Source organism: Rhinolophus ferrumequinum, chromosome 21 (genome assembly GCF_004115265.2).
Source record: "Rhinolophus ferrumequinum isolate MPI-CBG mRhiFer1 chromosome 21, mRhiFer1_v1.p, whole genome shotgun sequence".
Lineage (NCBI taxonomy): Eukaryota > Metazoa > Chordata > Mammalia > Chiroptera > Rhinolophidae > Rhinolophus > Rhinolophus ferrumequinum.
The window spans coordinates 24556285-24574126 of NC_046304.1; the positions used below are offsets into that span (position 1 = coordinate 24556285).

General features: G+C 53.9%; 2 protein-coding genes across 3 annotated transcripts; both read right to left on the reverse strand.

The window, feature by feature from the left end:
• Positions 1-3140: 3140 nt before the first annotated feature.
• On the reverse strand, positions 3141-7693 carry MRM1 (mitochondrial rRNA methyltransferase 1). The gene is made up of 5 exons (XM_033090315.1): positions 6887-7693; positions 6595-6688; positions 4768-4900; positions 4547-4666; positions 3141-4339 (listed from the first exon to the last, which is right to left on the reverse strand). Exons 1-5 carry the CDS (start codon positions 7447-7449, stop codon positions 4167-4169), a joined length of 1083 nt encoding a protein of 360 aa, XP_032946206.1. The 5' UTR covers positions 7450-7693; the 3' UTR covers positions 3141-4166.
• A 1209-nt stretch (positions 7694-8902) lies between these two features.
• Positions 8903-16804, reverse strand: DHRS11 (dehydrogenase/reductase 11). 2 transcript variants are annotated; one of them, XM_033090317.1, is made up of 7 exons: positions 16480-16804; positions 13630-13839; positions 11197-11291; positions 10273-10402; positions 9535-9627; positions 9253-9318; positions 8903-9127 (listed from the first exon to the last, which is right to left on the reverse strand). In XM_033090317.1, the coding sequence occupies exons 1-7, from the start codon at positions 16624-16626 to the stop codon at positions 9086-9088; spliced, it is 783 nt and encodes a 260-aa protein (XP_032946208.1). In that variant the 5' UTR covers positions 16627-16804; the 3' UTR covers positions 8903-9085. The 2 variants fall into 2 exon arrangements, with proteins under 2 accessions (XP_032946208.1, XP_032946207.1); XM_033090316.1 differs by having other exon boundaries at positions 11197-11336.
• Between the last annotated feature and the right edge of the window lie 1038 nt (positions 16805-17842).

Consider the following 17842-nt stretch of genomic DNA (forward strand, 5'->3'; position numbering starts at 1 on the left):
AGCTCTGCCCATTGCCCAGGAAGGGGCAGGAGAGGACTGAAGTAATGGGGGTGGGTGTGCTAGGAAGACCCCTGCCTCCTGGCTGGGAGCGAGGGGTGAGCAGCTCCTTGAGTGCAGTCCCATGTTTGTAAACATCATTAATCAGGGATTAGCAGATGGGCATGCTAATTGCACCTGTGGGTGCCAGAGACCTCAAGGTTGATTACATTTACAAACTGTGGGGCTCCCTGGCGACCTGGCCCTGCAGGAGTGGGAGGGGGTGTCTAGTTTAGGCCCCCAGCCTGGGGGAGGAAGCTGGCAATTTTAGCCTCCTGACCAAAAAAATTCCAGCTCTGGAGGGGAACAGGAAGGCTGATCACAATTCAGCTGCTCTGGAAATAGTCAGCCCCCACACTTTCTGAGACCCTTCCCATCTTGGCCAGGGAGCCCTGACAAAGGAGGATCCTGCGAATGTTATTTCAAAACCCTCCCCACCTGAACACTCCCCAGTGGTTCTCTGCGGTCAATCATTGTGTGTTGCAGCTGAAGGGGGCCCTAGAGCCTGTGGGAAAATTGAGGGCGGGTTGGCAGGAGAGCAGAGCCTGGTGCCCTGACCTCGAGGTCTGACACCCGCTGCTGTGAGAACAGCTGCCATCCTCCTCCTGGCATCGCTGAGGGCTTCACATGCAATGATCTCATTCAATCTGCACCATGATCCTTCGGAGTGGACACTATTGTGTCCCCATTTCATAGAGGAGGGAAACCATGACTTGGAAAAGTTAAGGGACATGTCCACATTTACACCACGGGCAAGGCAGCGTTGGGACTCAAAGCAAACTGCTAACAGCCAGGGTCCTGTTCTTCACCGTTTGTTCCCCCCTCGGGCTTCATCCTGGCACTGCCCTACCGGGGCTGGGCACCTGCCCTCCCGTCACAGCCCCCCGCCGGCCGCATATTTACCCACACTTACTGACTGAGCAGTGTCTGTGTGGCAGGCACCCCAGGCCACTCCAAGGAGACTCAGACCTCACCCTTGGCCTTAGGGCCGCGGGTGCTGTCTTGGAAATGGCTGGTTTGCATGACATAACTACATACCTGTGTGTGCAAGGCAGGTAATTAGTTTCAGTTCCCTTTGGTTCAAGTGAACCTGTTTTCCCAGAGGCTGGCCAGCCTGTTCCCCAGGGTGTGAAGCAGGGAGGAGGGCTGAGCCCAGGAGAGTGGCCCCTCTAGATGGCCCAGACCACGGGGACCCAGAAAGCTGATAAACGGCATGGCCAAAGCAGGTCAGAGAGGGTTCCAGACACCACGAAAGAGTGGGTGGGCAGGAGACGGGCCCTGGACTGCGAGCGCCCCCAACCCCAACTTCTCCTTTCCATGCTGGGTTTGCTCCTAGAGAGCAGAGCTCAATCCTGACCCCCACATGGAGGGAACACCAGGATACCAGAGTTCATTGTCATCACGTCTGTTAGTCTGGGTTCTCCAGACAAACAGAAACCATTAAGAACTAGATACACACATATACATACACACTTACCTACTAATTTATTTATTGAAGAGGAGTGGCTCATGCGATTATGGAGCTGACAAGTCCTGAATTCTGCAGGGTGAGTGTGCCAGCTGGAGACCCAGGAGAACAGATGATTTGGTTTCCATCTCAAAACTCAGGAACAGCCCGATTCAGTTCCAAAGGCAGACGGTCAGGCTTTTTGTTCTACTCAGGCCTTCAACTGACTGACCGAGGCCCATCTACATTAGGGAGGGCAATCTGCTTTCCTCAGTCTACCAGTTTAAATGTTAAGATCATCCTGAAACACCCTCACACAAACCCAGAATGCCTGACCAAATATTGGAGTACCCTATGGCCCAGTCAAGTTGACACATTAACTAAACCATCACATCCAGGTTTGTACTTTTGTGTGCTAGTCCTGGGTGCACAGTGCTTTAGTTTACAGAACACTTTTCACTGATACACTTATTTTATTTTTACTACTTCCTCGTTGGGGAGCAGGTGGCTGGAGCAGGTGTTGATGGCACTATCCCCATTTTACAGACAGGAGACTGAGAAGCCATCTAGGTAGGAAATCATGGAGCCAGGGCTAGAACCAGCATCTTCTAAAGAATCTTAGGGACAGACGACAGGTTGCTTGGTGTGTGCTTTCAGACGTGCTCAAAAGCAAGGGTGTCAATGATTTGGAAGGTTTCTTGGACAAGAGTGGGTGGCTTCCAGGGCCAGTGATTCTTGAACCTGGCTGCACACTGGCATCAACTGGGGAGCTCTGAGAAATGCTTGTACCTGGCTCCTTCCCCAGAGATTTTGATTTTATCGGTCTGGTGCCTCTGGGCATCTGGAATATTAAAAGCTACCCCACTCTCTGACCCCATGACTCTAAGGGGCAGCCAAGGTTCAAAACCATACTAGGCTCTCTGCCAAGAGCGAGGCAGGGGTGGGGGAAGCAGCGTGGTACGTGCAAGGTTGACACATGCCAGTGGACGTCAGAGCCCGAGTGCCAGTCGGGGACAGCCAGCTCAAGGGGACCGACGTGGCGGTGATCTGTGGAGTTTATGAAGGGCTTTCTTCCTTTCTTGAGGAAAAACTTTGACTTTAAAGCAATCTTAGGCCCATTTTAAACAAATTGAAATGTCTTTCTAAATTGGCATCACCTTGAGAATTCCAAGATAAATCCACCCCACAGACATGAGGGCAGTAGTATTTACTGAGCACCTACTATGTGTGAGGCACTGCGTTCCTATTGTCTGCTGTATACTCCCAGCAACCCAGAAAGGTAGGATGGTCCCCCTACACCTAGGAGGGGACTGAGGCTCGAGCGGGAAAAGAACTTGCCCAAGGTCACACAGCAGTCAGGATTTGAACTTAGGGTTGCTCTCCTGCAGATCCATGCTCCAGGCAGTGGTTCTCAACCAGGGGTGGTTCTGTCCCGTAGGGGACACTTGGCAATGTCTGGAGAGATTTTTGGTTGTCACAACTACGGGGGGAGAAGGTGCTACTGGCATCTTGTGGGTAGCGGCCAGGGATGCCGCTAAACATCCTACAAGGCACAGAAGAGCATTATCCAGCCCAGAATGTCAACAGCCCTCAGAGTGACACACCCAGTGACCTCAGCCTGGGCTCCACATTAGACCCATGGGGGGGGGGCTGGGGGACTTTAAAAATCCTGATGCCCAGGCTGCACCCTGACCAATTACAGCACACTTTCTGGGGTGGGTTCCAGGATAAGTTGTTTCCTAAAGCTGACCAGGTGGTTCCAATGTGTAGCCAAGACTGCTCTAAACTACTTACACTGGTGGCTTCTGCTCCATATGAGGGACCCTGGAGGAGAAGTACCAAAGCGGTCTTGATGGTATATTCAGTAGCAACCCTCCCAGAATGAAAGGCCAGGGTTCTGCTCACTGGTTCCTTCCGGAGAGGTGGACTGATGACTCACCAGAATGGTGGTGGTGGTGGTGGTGCGGGAGGTGGACTGGAGGGCTAGTGGGATGGGGAGGTGTCTGCCAGTCTTCCCCTTGCCTTTTGGGGCCCACAGCAAGGAATCTTCCCAGGTGGCTACCAGAGCTTCCCGAAGAGATCAAAGAGCGAGGCTGCCCCCTAGTGGAGGAATCGGACAGAACGGCCCACTGGTTGAGTACCTGGTGGACACCGGGCGATGTCTGATTTGGTCATCACTACAGCCCAGTGAGGGAGGTGCACACAAGGGCCCCCAGGCACATAAAGATGAAGCCACGTGGTGAAGGAGGCCCCGCCATGGGTCAGGGTTTGAGCTGGGATTAGCACCTGCTGGCCCCAGAGAGAGGCCACAGGCCTCCCTCTCCATTCTCACGCTGGTTCAAGAGGAACAGGATTCCTGGACTGGACTGTCCGATTCCCTTCTGGTGTCTAGACTTCCCCTTGACGTCCAGGCAGGACCTGGGAGTAAACAGACCCTCTGAGCTAGCACAGTCTAGAAATTAATGCGCTGCCATCTCCAACTGCAAATCCAAACTCAAAACAGGAAACTGAACTTCCTCTGGTCTCCACCACAAAGGTCCAAAGGTGCCCGTCCTCCCCAGATGGTGATTAATAAACAGGGCCTGGGTGCACACTCAGGCAAGAGACTCCAGGACACTGGAACACGTGGATGTAGGTGCAACCCACCTCCTGCCCTCCCGCGCACAATCTTGAACAGTCCACGTCAGCCCCCATCTTGCCTCTCTTTTTCTGACCCTGTGGACAGTCCTGGGTGCCGCACCACTGTGGGCTCTTCAGACGCGGCTGAGTGTCCTCGCGGGCCTTGGAGAAGTTGTCCTCTCTTCTTCTCTTCGGAGAAACCCTTCCTCTGGCTACAAATGGAGTGAAGAAGAATTCCTGCAGACAGACAGACAGAAGGACGTGGGGAAGAGAGAGAACTGAGAAGAGGAAGGGCCAGGTGCCACGCGCTCCCTCATTTCACCCTCAAAAGAATGTTTTCCTTATTTGGCACAAAAAGCAACTGAGACACAGAAAGATCGAGAAACTTGTTTAGGATGAAATAACTACACACTTGTGATCAGAAGACAGGGAGAGTAGACTCACCTGCAGCCACAGAGACATTCAAGGACTCCAGTCCAGGAGGCAGCTGCCAGCCGGGCAGGATGGTGAGGAGAAGCTGGCAGGAGGCCTGCACCTCCTGGGATAGACCAGAGCCCTCGTTCCCTGCAGGGCATGAGGGCAGAGGATTAGGGATGCCCCAGCTAAACACACAAGTGCTCAGGAAATGCACGTCTGAGCACAGAAAAGCGGGGACAGCTACCTACCTAGCACTAGGAGAGTAGGCCGGTCCCACAGGAACTCCAAGCAACTAACGATAGGGATCCCAGACGACCTGGAAATCTCAGGCCCGGGGCAGCCCACCGTGCCAGCCACCAGCCAGCCCTGCCGGGCTTTGGCCTAAAAGGGAGTAAAAGAAATCATGTTCTAGCTCACCAAACTTTCCTGAGAGCTCTGGCCGAGGAGGAGCCCGACCTTGCCATATATTCAGTCCCTTGCTGAGCCATTCAATTCAGTCAATAGTTATTCAGCGCCTGCAACAGGCAGGCTCTATTCCAGGCACTGGGTATAGGGCGGTGAACAAAACAGGCCAAAATCCCAGCATCGTGGAAGGGCGGTCAAGGAGGGCCTCACTGGAGTGACTTTTGAGTACAGACGTCAAGGAGATGAGGGAGCACTGTGTAGACATCTGGGGAAAGAATATTCTAGGCCGGGATCAGCAAGTGCAAAGGCTGAGAGGTGGCTGCTTACCTGGCATGTGTGAGGAACAGCAGAATAGCAAGGTGGCCAGTGGGAAGGGAGCCATTGAGACAGGAGAAGGAACAAGGGGCCACATAAGGAAGAGCCTCAAAGGCCACTGGAAGGACTCTGGCTTATTCTCTGAGAGAAATGCAACGGCTTTGAAAGGTTCTGAGCAGGAAAGTAACATGGTCTGACTTAACGTTGCAACAGGATCACTCTGCCTGCTGTTGAGAGCCAATAGCAGGAGCAAGGAGATCCGTTAGGAAGTTTCCACAATAATACAGGCAAGAGGTGATGGTGGCTTGCATCAGAGTGGTAGCAGTCGAGACGTTAAGAAATGGTGAGGATATGGAAATAACTTCATGATAAAACCAAAAGGATGCGTTGACTGGTGAGACACGGGGGGTGAGAGCAGAAAGAATCGAGGATGACGCCAAGGTTTTGGCCTAAACAGCTCAAGGGATGGAGATGCTGTCGACTGAGCTGGGTGAGTCTGCAGAAGGAACACGTGCTGGGCTTTGGAAATGTTCAGTCTGAAATGCCCCTTAGACAGCAAAAGAGAGCTTGTAAGTAGGCGACTAAATATGTGAATCTTGGGTTTAGCAGCAAGATCCGGGCTAGGATATACACTTGGGAGGCATTCAAATATAGATGGCATTTAAAGCCATAAGACTGGATGACACAAAAAAAGAAATGAATATATATAGAAAAGAGATCCAAGGACTGAGACGTGGGAGACCTGAGGGATGGTCAGGGGAACCGTCAAACGCGGGGCTATACTGACCCCTTGTGTCCAGCACGGGAAGCACAGCTGAAGACAGAAGCATGCATCAGGAGAGGGGTTTCTTTACTTAGGTTTGCCCCCAAAAATTAGGTTTTTGGTGTGATGAGTTTTTTGTTTTTGTGGGAGTTTGTTTTTTGTTTTGTGTATGTGAGAGAGAAGATGGGAAAGGCACAGACTAGTCACTGTTCAGAGAGTCTTTCAAGCTGGGCCACTATTGGAGGAACCCAGGATTCCTGTCCACCAGCTCCACCCAGCTCCACATTTACTGAAGACCGACTTAGTAGGTAATGAGGCACAGTGGCAGACTTGCAGGAAGGGCAGAGAGGTATGCCTGGGGAAGGAGTGCGGTAAAGGGAATAACACTAGAAGTCCTTAACTTCAGATTCTGCTCCACTTGTGGTTTTAAAAACTTTGGGATCCTTCCTTTACCAAAGGGATTTAGAAGGATGTAGGAATTGCTGCCAACATGCCCCCTTTCTTCCCCGCCCCCAGTGAGCGTCTAGCTGTGTGCCCTTGGAAAGGCTGAACTTAGCTTATTTCTGTTCCTTTACGACTCCCACCCCCTCACCTGTAAAAAGCCATCCAAGTCATCAGTGGAGAACACGTCCATCACCTCCATAGCCCCCGCGCTGGCCTTGCTGACGACCGGAGTGAGTGGGCAGCTGTAAAGTTACCCCAAGCCACGTATGAAGCTGGAGAATCTCAAGCTCGGTGCCCTATCCTCCCCGGGCCCCCAAGGGTTTGGGATAACAATTCTGGCGATAGGGAGGCCTGCCTGAGGGATCAGCAAAGGGTCAAGGTGCTCAGGCACTCGGCTGCGCCTCGCAATTGGGGCACATGGGGTTCAGGGACGTCCGTGCCTGTTTCTCCGGCTGGTGATGACTTGATCCACTCCGAGGAAGTAAGCGGAGCGCAGCACGGCCCCAAGATTCCGGGGATCCTGGAGCCCTTCGAGAACGAGCCATAACTGTTGAGGGTCGTCTCCTGGCCTCGCGTCCCCAGCCTCGGTCCAGGGCCGGGGCCGTAGCGGGCTCACCTCCATGCAGACGCCCTGGTGGACCTGGTGGCGGCACAGGGCGTCCAGCTTCTGCCGTCTGGGCCGCAGCACTGGGATGTCGCGCGCCTCAGCCGCGCGGAGAAGCTCGGCCCGCTCCCCTTGCAGCCCAGACCTGCCGGCCTGGAGCAGGAGCCGGGCCACGCGGCGGCGGGCGGCCCGCAGAGCCAGGAGACACGGGGACAGACCAAACAGAAGTTCCAATCCCCCCGCGGACCGCGGGGTCGGTGCCAGGTCATCTAGTCGCAGGCGGCTTAGCTCCTCCCCACCGGGCCGCTCCCCACGCCGCGCCGCTTGGGAGAAATGACGCGCGAAGAGGTGACCGAAGCGAAGCCAGGTCGCGCCCCCGAGGGCCGAGAGTAGCGACATGGCCGATGGTCCTTGCTGCGTCCTCAGAAGCGGTCACTTCCCAAGGGGCACCCACCGATCCCCAAAACGGGTTAAGGGTACCCCACGGCTGCCCCCACCCGTCTCCTCAGAATGAGGAAAGAACAGCCCTGACTCCCCATTCGAAGATTACCCAGAACCAGGTAGCCGAACCACCACCGCCCCCTCCCCGACTCCCACGTGGGCAGCTCCACTTCCGGGTACGGGCGGCCCCGCCCCGTGCCCGGCGACGTACCGCGCATGCCCGGCCGCCAGGCCGTCCCTACAGCGCCGCCTGCGGGGCTGGCTGAGCAGCGACCACCGCACCACGGCTGGCGGGAGGCGGGAGGCGGTGATCAGCGCACAGCTGACCCAGCTACAGGCTTCACTCCGTGCCCTTCGAGGTTCCAGGAGGTCGGAGCGTCGCATTCACCCAGGCACCAGCAAAGGGCACTTTAAGGGGATGTGTTCAACCAGGTCAGTGGTGGTGCTTCCCTCCCCACTTCCAGTCCACCACCGGATGCTGGTGATTTTCCTCAGAAGCTTCTCCTGCTTCCAGCTCCTCCGCACCTCCACTGTCTTGTCAAACCCACAGCACCGGTTAGCAGAACCCAGCAATAACTTCCTATCGCGTGGCGGCTGATTCTCTAGATGACAACTTTCTGCCTGTCCTGCACCTGCTGACAAGCCACTGATGCCCTTGGCCCACAGGTAATGGCTCGCAGACCCCCAGGGATGCAGGCAGGAGCCATCTTTTCAGCCCCATCTCACTCATGCACTAAGTTCTGTGCTGTTCCTACAACACTGCATCCTCTTTCGGGCCTCTGAGCCTTGCACAACCTGTTCTTCTCAGGCTGGCAAACTCCTACCCATTTTCAAGACCCAACCCAAATCCACATCTGCTACCTACGATAATCAACACTGCAAGCGTGAGGCCCTAAATCTACGCACTTTCCCACTCACCTGGAAGAAATTCTGAGACACAACCATCCCTGACCACAGAGAAGGAGGAAGAATAGAAAGGCACTCCTGAAGCGAAGGCAGGTTATTGAGATTTTTCTTTTTTAATAATTATTATAGTGAAATTCACTTGGGAAGCATGCCCTGATATTCTGCTGCCACTGTCAGATGACCCATTTGGGGGCTGAGAAGCCACAATTGGGCTTGGAGAACTGGGACAGGGGAAGAGAAGGGGCAGTGGGGCAGGTTGAGGAGGAAGCGTGGAGCCCTCAATAACCATTCAGATAGGTGAGGGGCTCTCTGCCACCTCATCCCTGAGCAACAGGTGGTGGGATGTAAGGAGACAGGGAGGAGCCCCCTTTTGGCCACGGTCCCTTTCCCAAGTCAAAGGGAAAAGACCAAGGACAGAAAACAAAGGCCAAGGAGCCCAAGAAGGGGACCAAGAACAAGGTAACAGGTAAAACAATTAGGGATACTACCTTCTCTCCCCAGCCCACTTTTCACATTTGTGGTAGAAACAATTTGATAAGATAAAAAAATCTCAAACAAATTTTATAAGCCCTGGTGAGGGTGGGGAGAGGAACTGGAATCCAGGAGTCCAGAAATTAACACCTACAGTCCAGAAGCAGGAACCAAGCCTTGAGGGGAGGGGAGGGAAGGGGGAGCTCCCCACAGGAAACTAGGTCACCTGCTCCGTGGGCCTCATCTGGATGTCTCCAATCTGCAGAAGGCACAAGGCTTGAGGCAGCCGGGACACTCTCCCCGACGCCCTCAAAGCCTCCCTGCTCTCCTCCTCTGGGGATGGTTGGGCTTCCCCAGCATGAGAACAGCCAAGGCCACACTTACCTGGACATGTGGGGGTGCGCTGAGCACATAGATGACAGCCTCGGCCACATCTTCGGGTTTGAGACACTGAGAGCAGCAGGGGAAAAGGGAGTTGAGATGAAAGCAGAATGGCCCTAAGTGCCCTCCCACCACTGGGGTCCTCTCCAGCATCCACATTCCCATCCCAACCCTCCAGGAGGGCTGACGGGCTGGCTAGAAAGGTGCGGTCTGAAGGCCAGGGTTCCCTTCCCTCCGCCTTCATTTAGTGTGAGTGGCTCCATCAGGCCCAGAGGGTGGCCCCACCTTTATGTGTTCATAGGTGGCAGCTGCCTTCTCAGGGTCCTTGTCATGGAGTTTGAAGGCGAATTGTGTCTCCACCAGTCCTGGAGAGATGCACTGGGCCAACACAGAGGGCCTGCTCAGGAGCTGAGCTTTGCCCCCCACACACCCCAATCAGAGGCCAGGCCTTGGGGAGATTGGAGGGAAAGGATGGAAGCCACAGGGCCCAGCTTCACAGTGATGGCTGCCCCATGTCCATTAGCTGCCTCCTCCCTCCAAAGCTGCCACTGGCAATTATCACAATGATCTCTACCATCTACAGAGCCCTTACTATAAGCCAAGTAAATGTTTTACAAAATGGTGTCTCACAAAAAACTCATAACCTGATAGATATTATCATCTCTATTTAACCAATGAGAAGACCGAGGCTTAGAGAAGTTCAGGGAGTTGCCCAAGGTCATTTGGCCTTCAAGGGAAGAGCCCAGAGTCCTGGTTTCCAGCCATTATGCACCTGGTTTACCACAATCCTTCGCTTTCCCTCAGTCTCACCCCACCATGTTCCATTCAGGCCAGTCCTCTCCCACCTCAAAGTCAGTGAAACAAGTACTGAGCAGGGCCACACAAGTAGTGGCAGAGCCAGGAGCTCTGTGCCAAGTACACTCCCAGGGGTACTACAGTAAGCTGCACATCCCAGATAGACACCCCTGGACAGTGTGTATGGGGGTGGGGAGGGTCCCCAGCAGGGCCAGGCCACACCCTCACCGTGGCTCGGATGTGGGTCTGGGCCTCCCGAAGCTCTTGCCTCAGTCCCTCTGTCAGTGCAGTGACGGCATACTTGGTAGCACTATAGAAATGGACCACAGACTGGGGTAACACTCGGTGGCCAGACATGCTGAGTAGAGGGAGGGAAGGAGAGAGAAATGAGTGATGCTCCAGGGGGACCAGCAATGCCCTCTGCTGGGCCAGCCAACCACATCACCGAGATGCCGCAGGGAAGCCTTCTACAGACGACCTTTGAGAGGCCATCCTTGCAGCCCACAAATCTAGCTTGTTACTTCAGCAGCTCCCTACTCGTTTAGCAGTCTTCCCTCTGCGGACCACAGAGTCCATTCTCCTGGTCATGCAGGCTGTCAAAATTCCCTCAATTTCGGGAACTTGCACCTGGATCGCCGTGTCTGCAGGCTATTGGGTTGCAATCCTTTCCCCACCTCACCAGTAAATACTTTTTCGTAACGAAAAAAAAAAAAAAAAAAGAAAAAAAAAATTCCCTCAAGTTCATCTGCCTATTCGCGGATATGGTTCTACTGGGAGATCTCTGGGGGCAGAGGCCATGTCTCCCTGCTCAGACTGGGAGCTACCCAATGATACTGTGTCGCCCTTCTTTGTACGACGAGGTGGGGTTCATTCCAGGGCCTGAGGAATAGAAAACCTCAGTGCCAGGAGAGCCCCCAGGCTTCAGCTGCAAAAAGAAGGGGCTGAGCCACCCATTCCAGCCAACTAGGGGTGGCATTTGACATACACTATTCTTTGCCTCACCAAAATCATACTATTTGGGTGTAAACTGAGTATTAAATCCCTATTTCACCACCAAGGAAACAGGTCCAAAGAGGTGCCATGAGCGGCAGCAGACCACACAGCTTGGAGGGTGAGTGGTGACCTGCTCGCGCCCTCGGCCACCTGCCGCACCTGTTGATATTAATGATGTGCCCGTCGTCCACCTTCCGCTCCTTCATGGACTGGTAGGCTTCCCGTGTGCAGATGCTGAGCGCCAACACATTCACCTGCAGGCCAGGGAGGGCAATGGGGTGTCTCCAGCAGGGGTCCATCTGAGCAGGGGACGGAGCCAAGACAACCCGGGGGATGGGGGTGGAGAGCATTCCCGAGCACTGTCCACCTAGCAGAGGCCAACAATGGGCCCAGGGCACCTTGCCTTAGGTGCTCCTCCCCCTAAAGCCACCAGCACCAGCTGACGGCAGAGGCAGCTCCTCTCCCTGCAAACAGAAATGGAAATCCCCTAAACTCACCCATGATTCAGGAACCTTCCCTGTCTTGGCTGTTTGCTCTGTAAACAGTAGAACCTCTGCCTTAGGGAACCATCTCCTTTTCTTCCCCAAATACCCTGCTCTTCTCTGGGACAGTGTCTCTGGCTCTGCTCTCTCCTAAACAGCCTAAAATCCTTCCTAAAATGGATTTTAAAATGTCTCTCCTCCAGCATAGACCCTAGCCTCTCCTCACCTTACCCAGCTCCTCTCTGCTCCTTTCCTGTCCGCTCCCTGTGGAGAAGGCCTGAGCCTCCCTCCTTTAACTTCGGTTCCATCGACAAGACGAGGCACAGAGACCCTTTAGAGGGTTGGGTAACTTGTCACAGAATGGCTGGGGACCTCCCAAAGGCACGGGGTCTTCCTGCCTTCCTTGGCCCCTGCCCACTCCTACTTGTTGTGGCAGAGGTGACCCCAAATTCCCCCCCTTTCGAGGTCTGAAGAAGTATCTCTGCTCTAAAGCTCCTGGCCAGCCCCACCCCTTAGCCTCACCCAGGACAAGCAGAGATAAGGCTTTCAGCAGGTCCTCCTGTCTCGCCTCTCCAGAAGAGAGGGGACAAGCTGGGAGATTAGATGTTGCTCTTTATCAGGTGTCAGAGCCAGGCATCGGGACAGAACACCCTCAGTGTGAACCTGCCTCAGCAGTCACGGCACAAGGACACAGGAGGCATTCAGCCGTTTCTGGTCCTCTAAGCACTGTGGGTTTGTGAGGCAGAGAACTCAGGCCCTGAGAACAGATGGAGTAGGAGAAACAGGTCCCTTGGCATCAGGGGAGGAATTCTAGGTCTGGAGGGTCAGGGGTGGGACTGGAGAAGATGCCTCATAGGATGATCCTAATAGAACTACCTACTGTTCAAGCTGAAAGGGGCCTTAGGGATTCAATATAAGCCCCTCATTGTACAGATGGGCAAGTTGAGGTCCTGGTTTAGAGACCAACCTACTGCAGGTAAAGACCACAACTCAGGTCTCCCAGAAGGCTCTGAGGGCAGGGATAGTGCTTCATTTTCACTTCGAGGCCCAAGCATCTGTTAGGTGCTAAGGCTACTGTGAGCAGATATGAAAAGAATTGTAGGGGAAAAGACACATCCCATTTACATACTGTTTTCAGCCTCTCAGGATACTTTCATACCCTAATACTGCCCCATAACACCGTCCAGAAGTTGAAAATCCACAGGCTGTTTGATCCACACATAGTCATAAAACATTTTAAATTCACTTCCAACATGTATGGGAAGGTTTCATTCATTCAAAAAAATAATCTATTGAGTGTTTACAGGCTGAGGCTATTAATAGAATAAAACAGATAAAAACCCTTGCCATTGTGGAGCTGAGGTTTTGATCAAGGGGGGGGGGTGACGGGGAGGGGAAGGGTGTCACATAAGACCCAGGATCCCCACTCCTCTCAAAGAAACCAAAAATTCTGGCCACACGGCCCTACAGCAACAATGCTACACTTCAGCAGTGGCTGCCCCCGGACACGGCAGTGTGCTCTCCACTTACCGCTGATCCCACCCGACCTGCCTCACTCATTTATGTACCTACCTGGCCCCAGGGGACATTGGAGTTTCTGACCCCAGATATTGATGGTATTGGTGTGTTCGTCCCAATTAGATGTGACAAGACTGAAGCTCAGAGAGGGTCACTACTTGCCTGAAGCCACACAGTTACTGGCAGGGCTGGGTGAGACCATCGCCTCCTGTCTCTTTGTTCCTTTTCTTCCCATAAGACCATGTTTCCAGGCACTTGACACAGTGCTAACATCGGGGGACATTCAATAAACAGCAGTTCTTTCCCCCCCACCCATCTCTCTTCCAATAGAGGGAAAGAAGTCTAGACTTTAAGAACTGCACTCAGTTCTTAAACAGGGGCTCAAAGGAAAAAAGAATGAAAAGGTATAGCCATCCATCCACTCACTATCCCACTGGTAGGGAAAGAAACACGGGGACAGTGAAGGTGCTCCATGGTGGGAACCCAAAGCTCCCTCTTGCGAGATGTCCTATCCCGAGCAGCGCTCTGGTGCACAAACCCCTGGCTCCCTGCTCTCCTCCCAGCCTCCCCTTCCAAGCCCGCAGCCCCTTACATTGAACATGTCCTTCCAACCGCTGGTGCTGCCTGAGAGCAGGGTGTCAGGCCGGGCCAAGCCAGCGTTATTGATGCAGATGTCCACACCGCTGTGCTGACAGCGGATAGCCGAGAACATGGACAGGATGTCCTCTTCATTTGACAGGTCACATCTGAAGGGGATCAAAGTCCCGGGGTAGCCTGCACTCTTACATTCAGCAGCCAGCTCCTATGAAACCCAACAGGGGTCTAACTGGAGTGAGCCGCTCACTGCCACACCTCCCCGGCCAGAGACAACCTCCCTCCTTTGGCGGCCACCTTTCAGTCACGAAGATGTTGGAACTGCCCATCCCCAAAGCTCGTCCTCTTTGGTCAAAGTCCAGGGGATGAGAGCACTCCCTGAGCGAGGGAGGGGAGGTGGAGGAACCTTACGGATGAACTCGAGTGTTCAGTACTAAGAAGGGGCTGGAGGGGGCCAAAGAAAGATCCTGGGAATGGTGTGATATTTCTTTTCTGCCTCTCTCAAAAGGAACACCTTCTCTGCTCATAGGTAAGATGCACCTCTCACCCCACCCCCTGCTTCTCCCACCAGTGCCAAGAGTCACTGAGCTGGTTATGCTAGGGCCTCGAGCTCCTATCTCCATCAGCTCCATCGCCCCATCCAATCCCCCCCAGAAGGGCTTATAGCTGAACTATCACCCTCCTGCCACAAATTGCAGCCAGGGGCTTAGAGTTCTCACACATACTTTTCAGTTGAGCCCGACTGCCAGTCTCTCCTTGCTCTGCCTAGAGGAAGAGTCAGGAAGTCGGGACAGATTCTCTCTCTCTGTCCCTTAGTGCTCCACCTTCCACCCCAAAGTTTCTCTGAAAACTATGAAGCAAGTCAGATGGCAGGAGGCATTGGCACCCCGTACATCACCAGGGCCCTCACCATACTGAAGAGCCCTGAGAGATAAAGCCCTGAGAAAGCAGAGCCACTGAGAGAGGGCTGTGAAGAAAGCTGATATTCAGAAGCAGAAAGAAACGTACTTTGTGGCCTTGGAGGCCAGTGACTGGGCACCGGAACCTGTGAAGGTGACCACGCATATGTGCATGTCTGGGAAGGAGAGCGCTGGGGAGTATGGGGTGCCCTAGAGGAAAGCCAGCTTGGCCAGCCACCCTGGCCTGGAGCCCTCCCTCTCCCCAGACAAACTGGGAATGAAGGGCTGGATCAGGTGACCTAGGAAATGCTTTTCTGCTTTAACTTTCCAAGAGTTCAAAAGGTATAGTACGGTCTGGGACTCAGAAGCAATCCCCTTCATGCAATTTTACCTACTCAAGACCACCTCAGGAAATAGGGATTCTCTCTGTAGGAAGCCAGAACTCGAACTGTTTTAATATCAGTCAATAAAAGCAGACTGTGGTCAAAGAACACTGGAATTCTCCCCACCCCTGGCAGGCAACTTTTCCCTCCCTCCTCCAGACTCAAAGCCCCACCGCAGGAAAGCCAGAATGGAGGGGCTGAGGATGTTTCTCCCTGTCACTGCCTTCTCATTGCCCTACCTGTCCTCATCTGTCCTCAAAAATGACCTGAAATCAGTCCCCTCACAGCGGAGGCATTCTCCCCTCATTATAGGAGTCAGCATGGGGCGAAGTGATCAGCTTGAGGATTCCCCTGGGAGTCAGGGACCCCTTTTCCTGGCTCGTTTGGGGTGGGAGAGTAGGAAGAGAAGACATGAGTGGCTCCAGAATTAGGGAATCCAGTGGTCTAAGCCCTGGCCTGATCCCTCTGGGCTCCAAGGCTCCTGAGCAACTCAGGATAGGAGAAAGGGAGGGGCAATGGTGTAGCCAGGTGACCTTGGGACTAGTTAGGAGGCTATAAAGTATACCTTTGGTCAGCAGGGGAGGGGACAGACCTCCTTCCTGCACACCTTCTCCCTCTGCCCCCACCCAAGGCCTCCATACTCTTTGCCTGAGTAGTGGTTGATACAATGCCCTGCAGCTAAGCACAAGCCCAACCCGAGAGTGATCTTGCCAGGCAAATCCAATGACCTATGATGGAAATTTCTCTTCTTCCTCCATCCTCCATCATGGCCAACTTGTCTTTGTGCCCTTGTTGCTCACAGCTCAGCTCCCAACCCCACGTTAAAGACAAAAACCAGGAGTTTCAGTTCCACATTGTTTTGTCCCCTCAGGGTTCACATGTTTAATGCCCTATTTCACCCACACGGTCCCAACTAAAGACAGTGAAATTGGAGAAAGGTCTACCTGTGAATATCCCACTGTCGGTTCCTTATGCCCACTGGGTAGGGGGTTAACCCTCAGCATTGGAGTGGGGGCGGATGAGGGATTAGCCTCTTCAGAAAAGCTCCACTTACACCCTAACCCCACCCTCAGACCTGGGTAAAGAACGATCATCATTAAAACCTCTAGCTCCTGCTCCTTTGGCTGGCCAGCCACTTTGCTTGGCTTTGTGGGCTAGGTCTGGGGATGAGAAGCAGCAGCCCAGTAGCCAACTTTAGGCACTGAGGCCAGAAAACGTTCTTTCCTTCTCCCTGGCTACCTAGCTAGTCCCTGACCTCAACCTGGGCAGGAACGTAGGAGAGAGGGAGAAAGACGCCTTCAAGTCAGAGACTTGGTACACTGGAGTAGGGGAAAAGGGTCCTTAAAAGACGGGACTTTAAAAAAAAGCGAAGGTCAAGACCTGCCCTAAGGGATCAAAAAGGCCACCCCTACTAGGCCCCTGAGCCCGTTGCAAATGGCCCTGGGGTGGCAGGCAAGTGAGGGCAGCCTCACAGCCTGACTCCAGCCACTACCCCTCCCCCACCCAGACCCAACCCCAGCGGAAACGACGCCCCCCAAAGCGACCAGCTCCGAAGCTAGGCCTTACCTCTATGCTGCCCACGGTGCGGGCACAACCCACCACCTTCAGTCCCTGCTGGACCAGGGCTCGGACCACGGCGGCGCCGATGCCCCCCGAGGCTCCCGTCACCAGTGCTAGCCGGTCTCGCCACCGCTCCATGCCAGCCCTGGCCATGGTCCCGAGTCGCCCGCCCACCTCGTTCGGCGAGCTGGGCACTTGGACAGCGGAGCTCCGCCCCAGGTCGCAGGGGATTAGGCGCTCTCTTGTCGCCGCGGCGGCAGCCCCCGCCCGGCTCCCGTCCGAGCCACGCCTCCACCCTCCTGTCCTCCGGAATCGGCCACTTCCCGCTGGAGGAAGGCAGCAGCCTGGCGGCCCCGCCTCCTAGCCCGCCGCGCGGACACGGCCCCGCCCCTTCCGGCCCCGCCCCGGGGCGGGGCCCCTGTTCCTTCTGCGGTGCCGGCAGGGAGCCTAAGGGTCCTGGGGGCTTGTGGTCCTGCTTTCCTGGTGAGCTCTTTCCCTTTAAGCAGGGAAACCAAGATTCAGCCGGAGCTTGCTCCAGACCCGAGGAGGCACCTACCCTTGCCTCTTGTTCAGTAGCCCTTCCCTGTTCCTGACCCTTAAGGCCAGAAGAGAAATTAAGGTTAAGGTGACTACAACGCCCTACTAAATCAGCCAGTGGATGATGGGAGGGATTCAGCTCAAAGACTGACTGCCTCAGCCTTCAACACTGGGTGACCTTGGGAGGGACTCTCAACCCTACTAACCAAGGAGAAGTAACGGTTAAAAATGAAAACATCCCCAACACGTGTCCTGGGGGATGGATTCTATCCCAGTGGCCTTTCTCCAAATGTCCTGGACCCTCCCACTCTCGGAGCAAATATATCACCATGTACACCAAAGATGAAAGCAACAGCTAACATTTATTGAGCATTTACTGTGATGGCATTTTTAAGCACTTTAAATGTATTAATATGCACAACCACCCTATGAGATAATACCTATTAATACCTTCACTTTATAGATGACTGTACTAAGAAAGGAATGAAGCATGGTTTGGACCACAAGCAGTCTAGTCTCAGACCAGGGGATGTGTTCCTAATCTGCCTTCACTCCATTCTCCCTTTTGTCTCTTCGTTGTGTTGTTGGTTTTGCTCACTTTGCTCTCTGACCATTTAGGATATATTTCATCAAAGCACTGAAACCTGCCTCATTTCTGCATTAATATAGCCATCCTTCCAAAGAAAAACTATCTCTGCATAACTACTGGAATCCCTTCACTGCAAGCAATGGAATAAGCTGTGAATGTGGCTAGCTTATTCATTCAACAAGCACTCATGTTTGGCCCCAAGGGCAAAGATTACAAATAAAACTAGCCCTTGCTTTTATGGCT

What these genes read in the sequence shown, in the direction of transcription:
- DHRS11 (XM_033090316.1), bottom strand. Translation starts at nt 16,626, where the DNA reads ATGGCCAGGGCTGGCATGGAGCGGTGGCGAGACCGGCTAGCACTGGTG. An exon ending in CACATCATTAATATCAACAG is followed by an intron (nt 10,403 to 11,196) that starts GTGCGGCAGGTG and finishes CCCTCTACTCAG; the next exon opens with CATGTCTGGCCACCGAGTGT. An exon ending in AGACCCACATCCGAGCCACG is followed by an intron (nt 9,628 to 10,272) that starts GTGAGGGTGTGG and finishes GTGTTGGCCCAG; the next exon opens with TGCATCTCTCCAGGACTGGT.
- MRM1 (XM_033090315.1), bottom strand. Translation starts at nt 7,449, where the DNA reads ATGTCGCTACTCTCGGCCCTCGGGGGCGCGACCTGGCTTCGCTTCGGT. An exon ending in ATCACCAGCCGGAGAAACAG is followed by an intron (nt 6,689 to 6,886) that starts GCACGGACGTCC and finishes GTAACTTTACAG; the next exon opens with CTGCCCACTCACTCCGGTCG. An exon ending in GAATGTCTCTGTGGCTGCAG is followed by an intron (nt 4,340 to 4,546) that starts GTGAGTCTACTC and finishes GTCTGTCTGCAG; the next exon opens with GAATTCTTCTTCACTCCATT.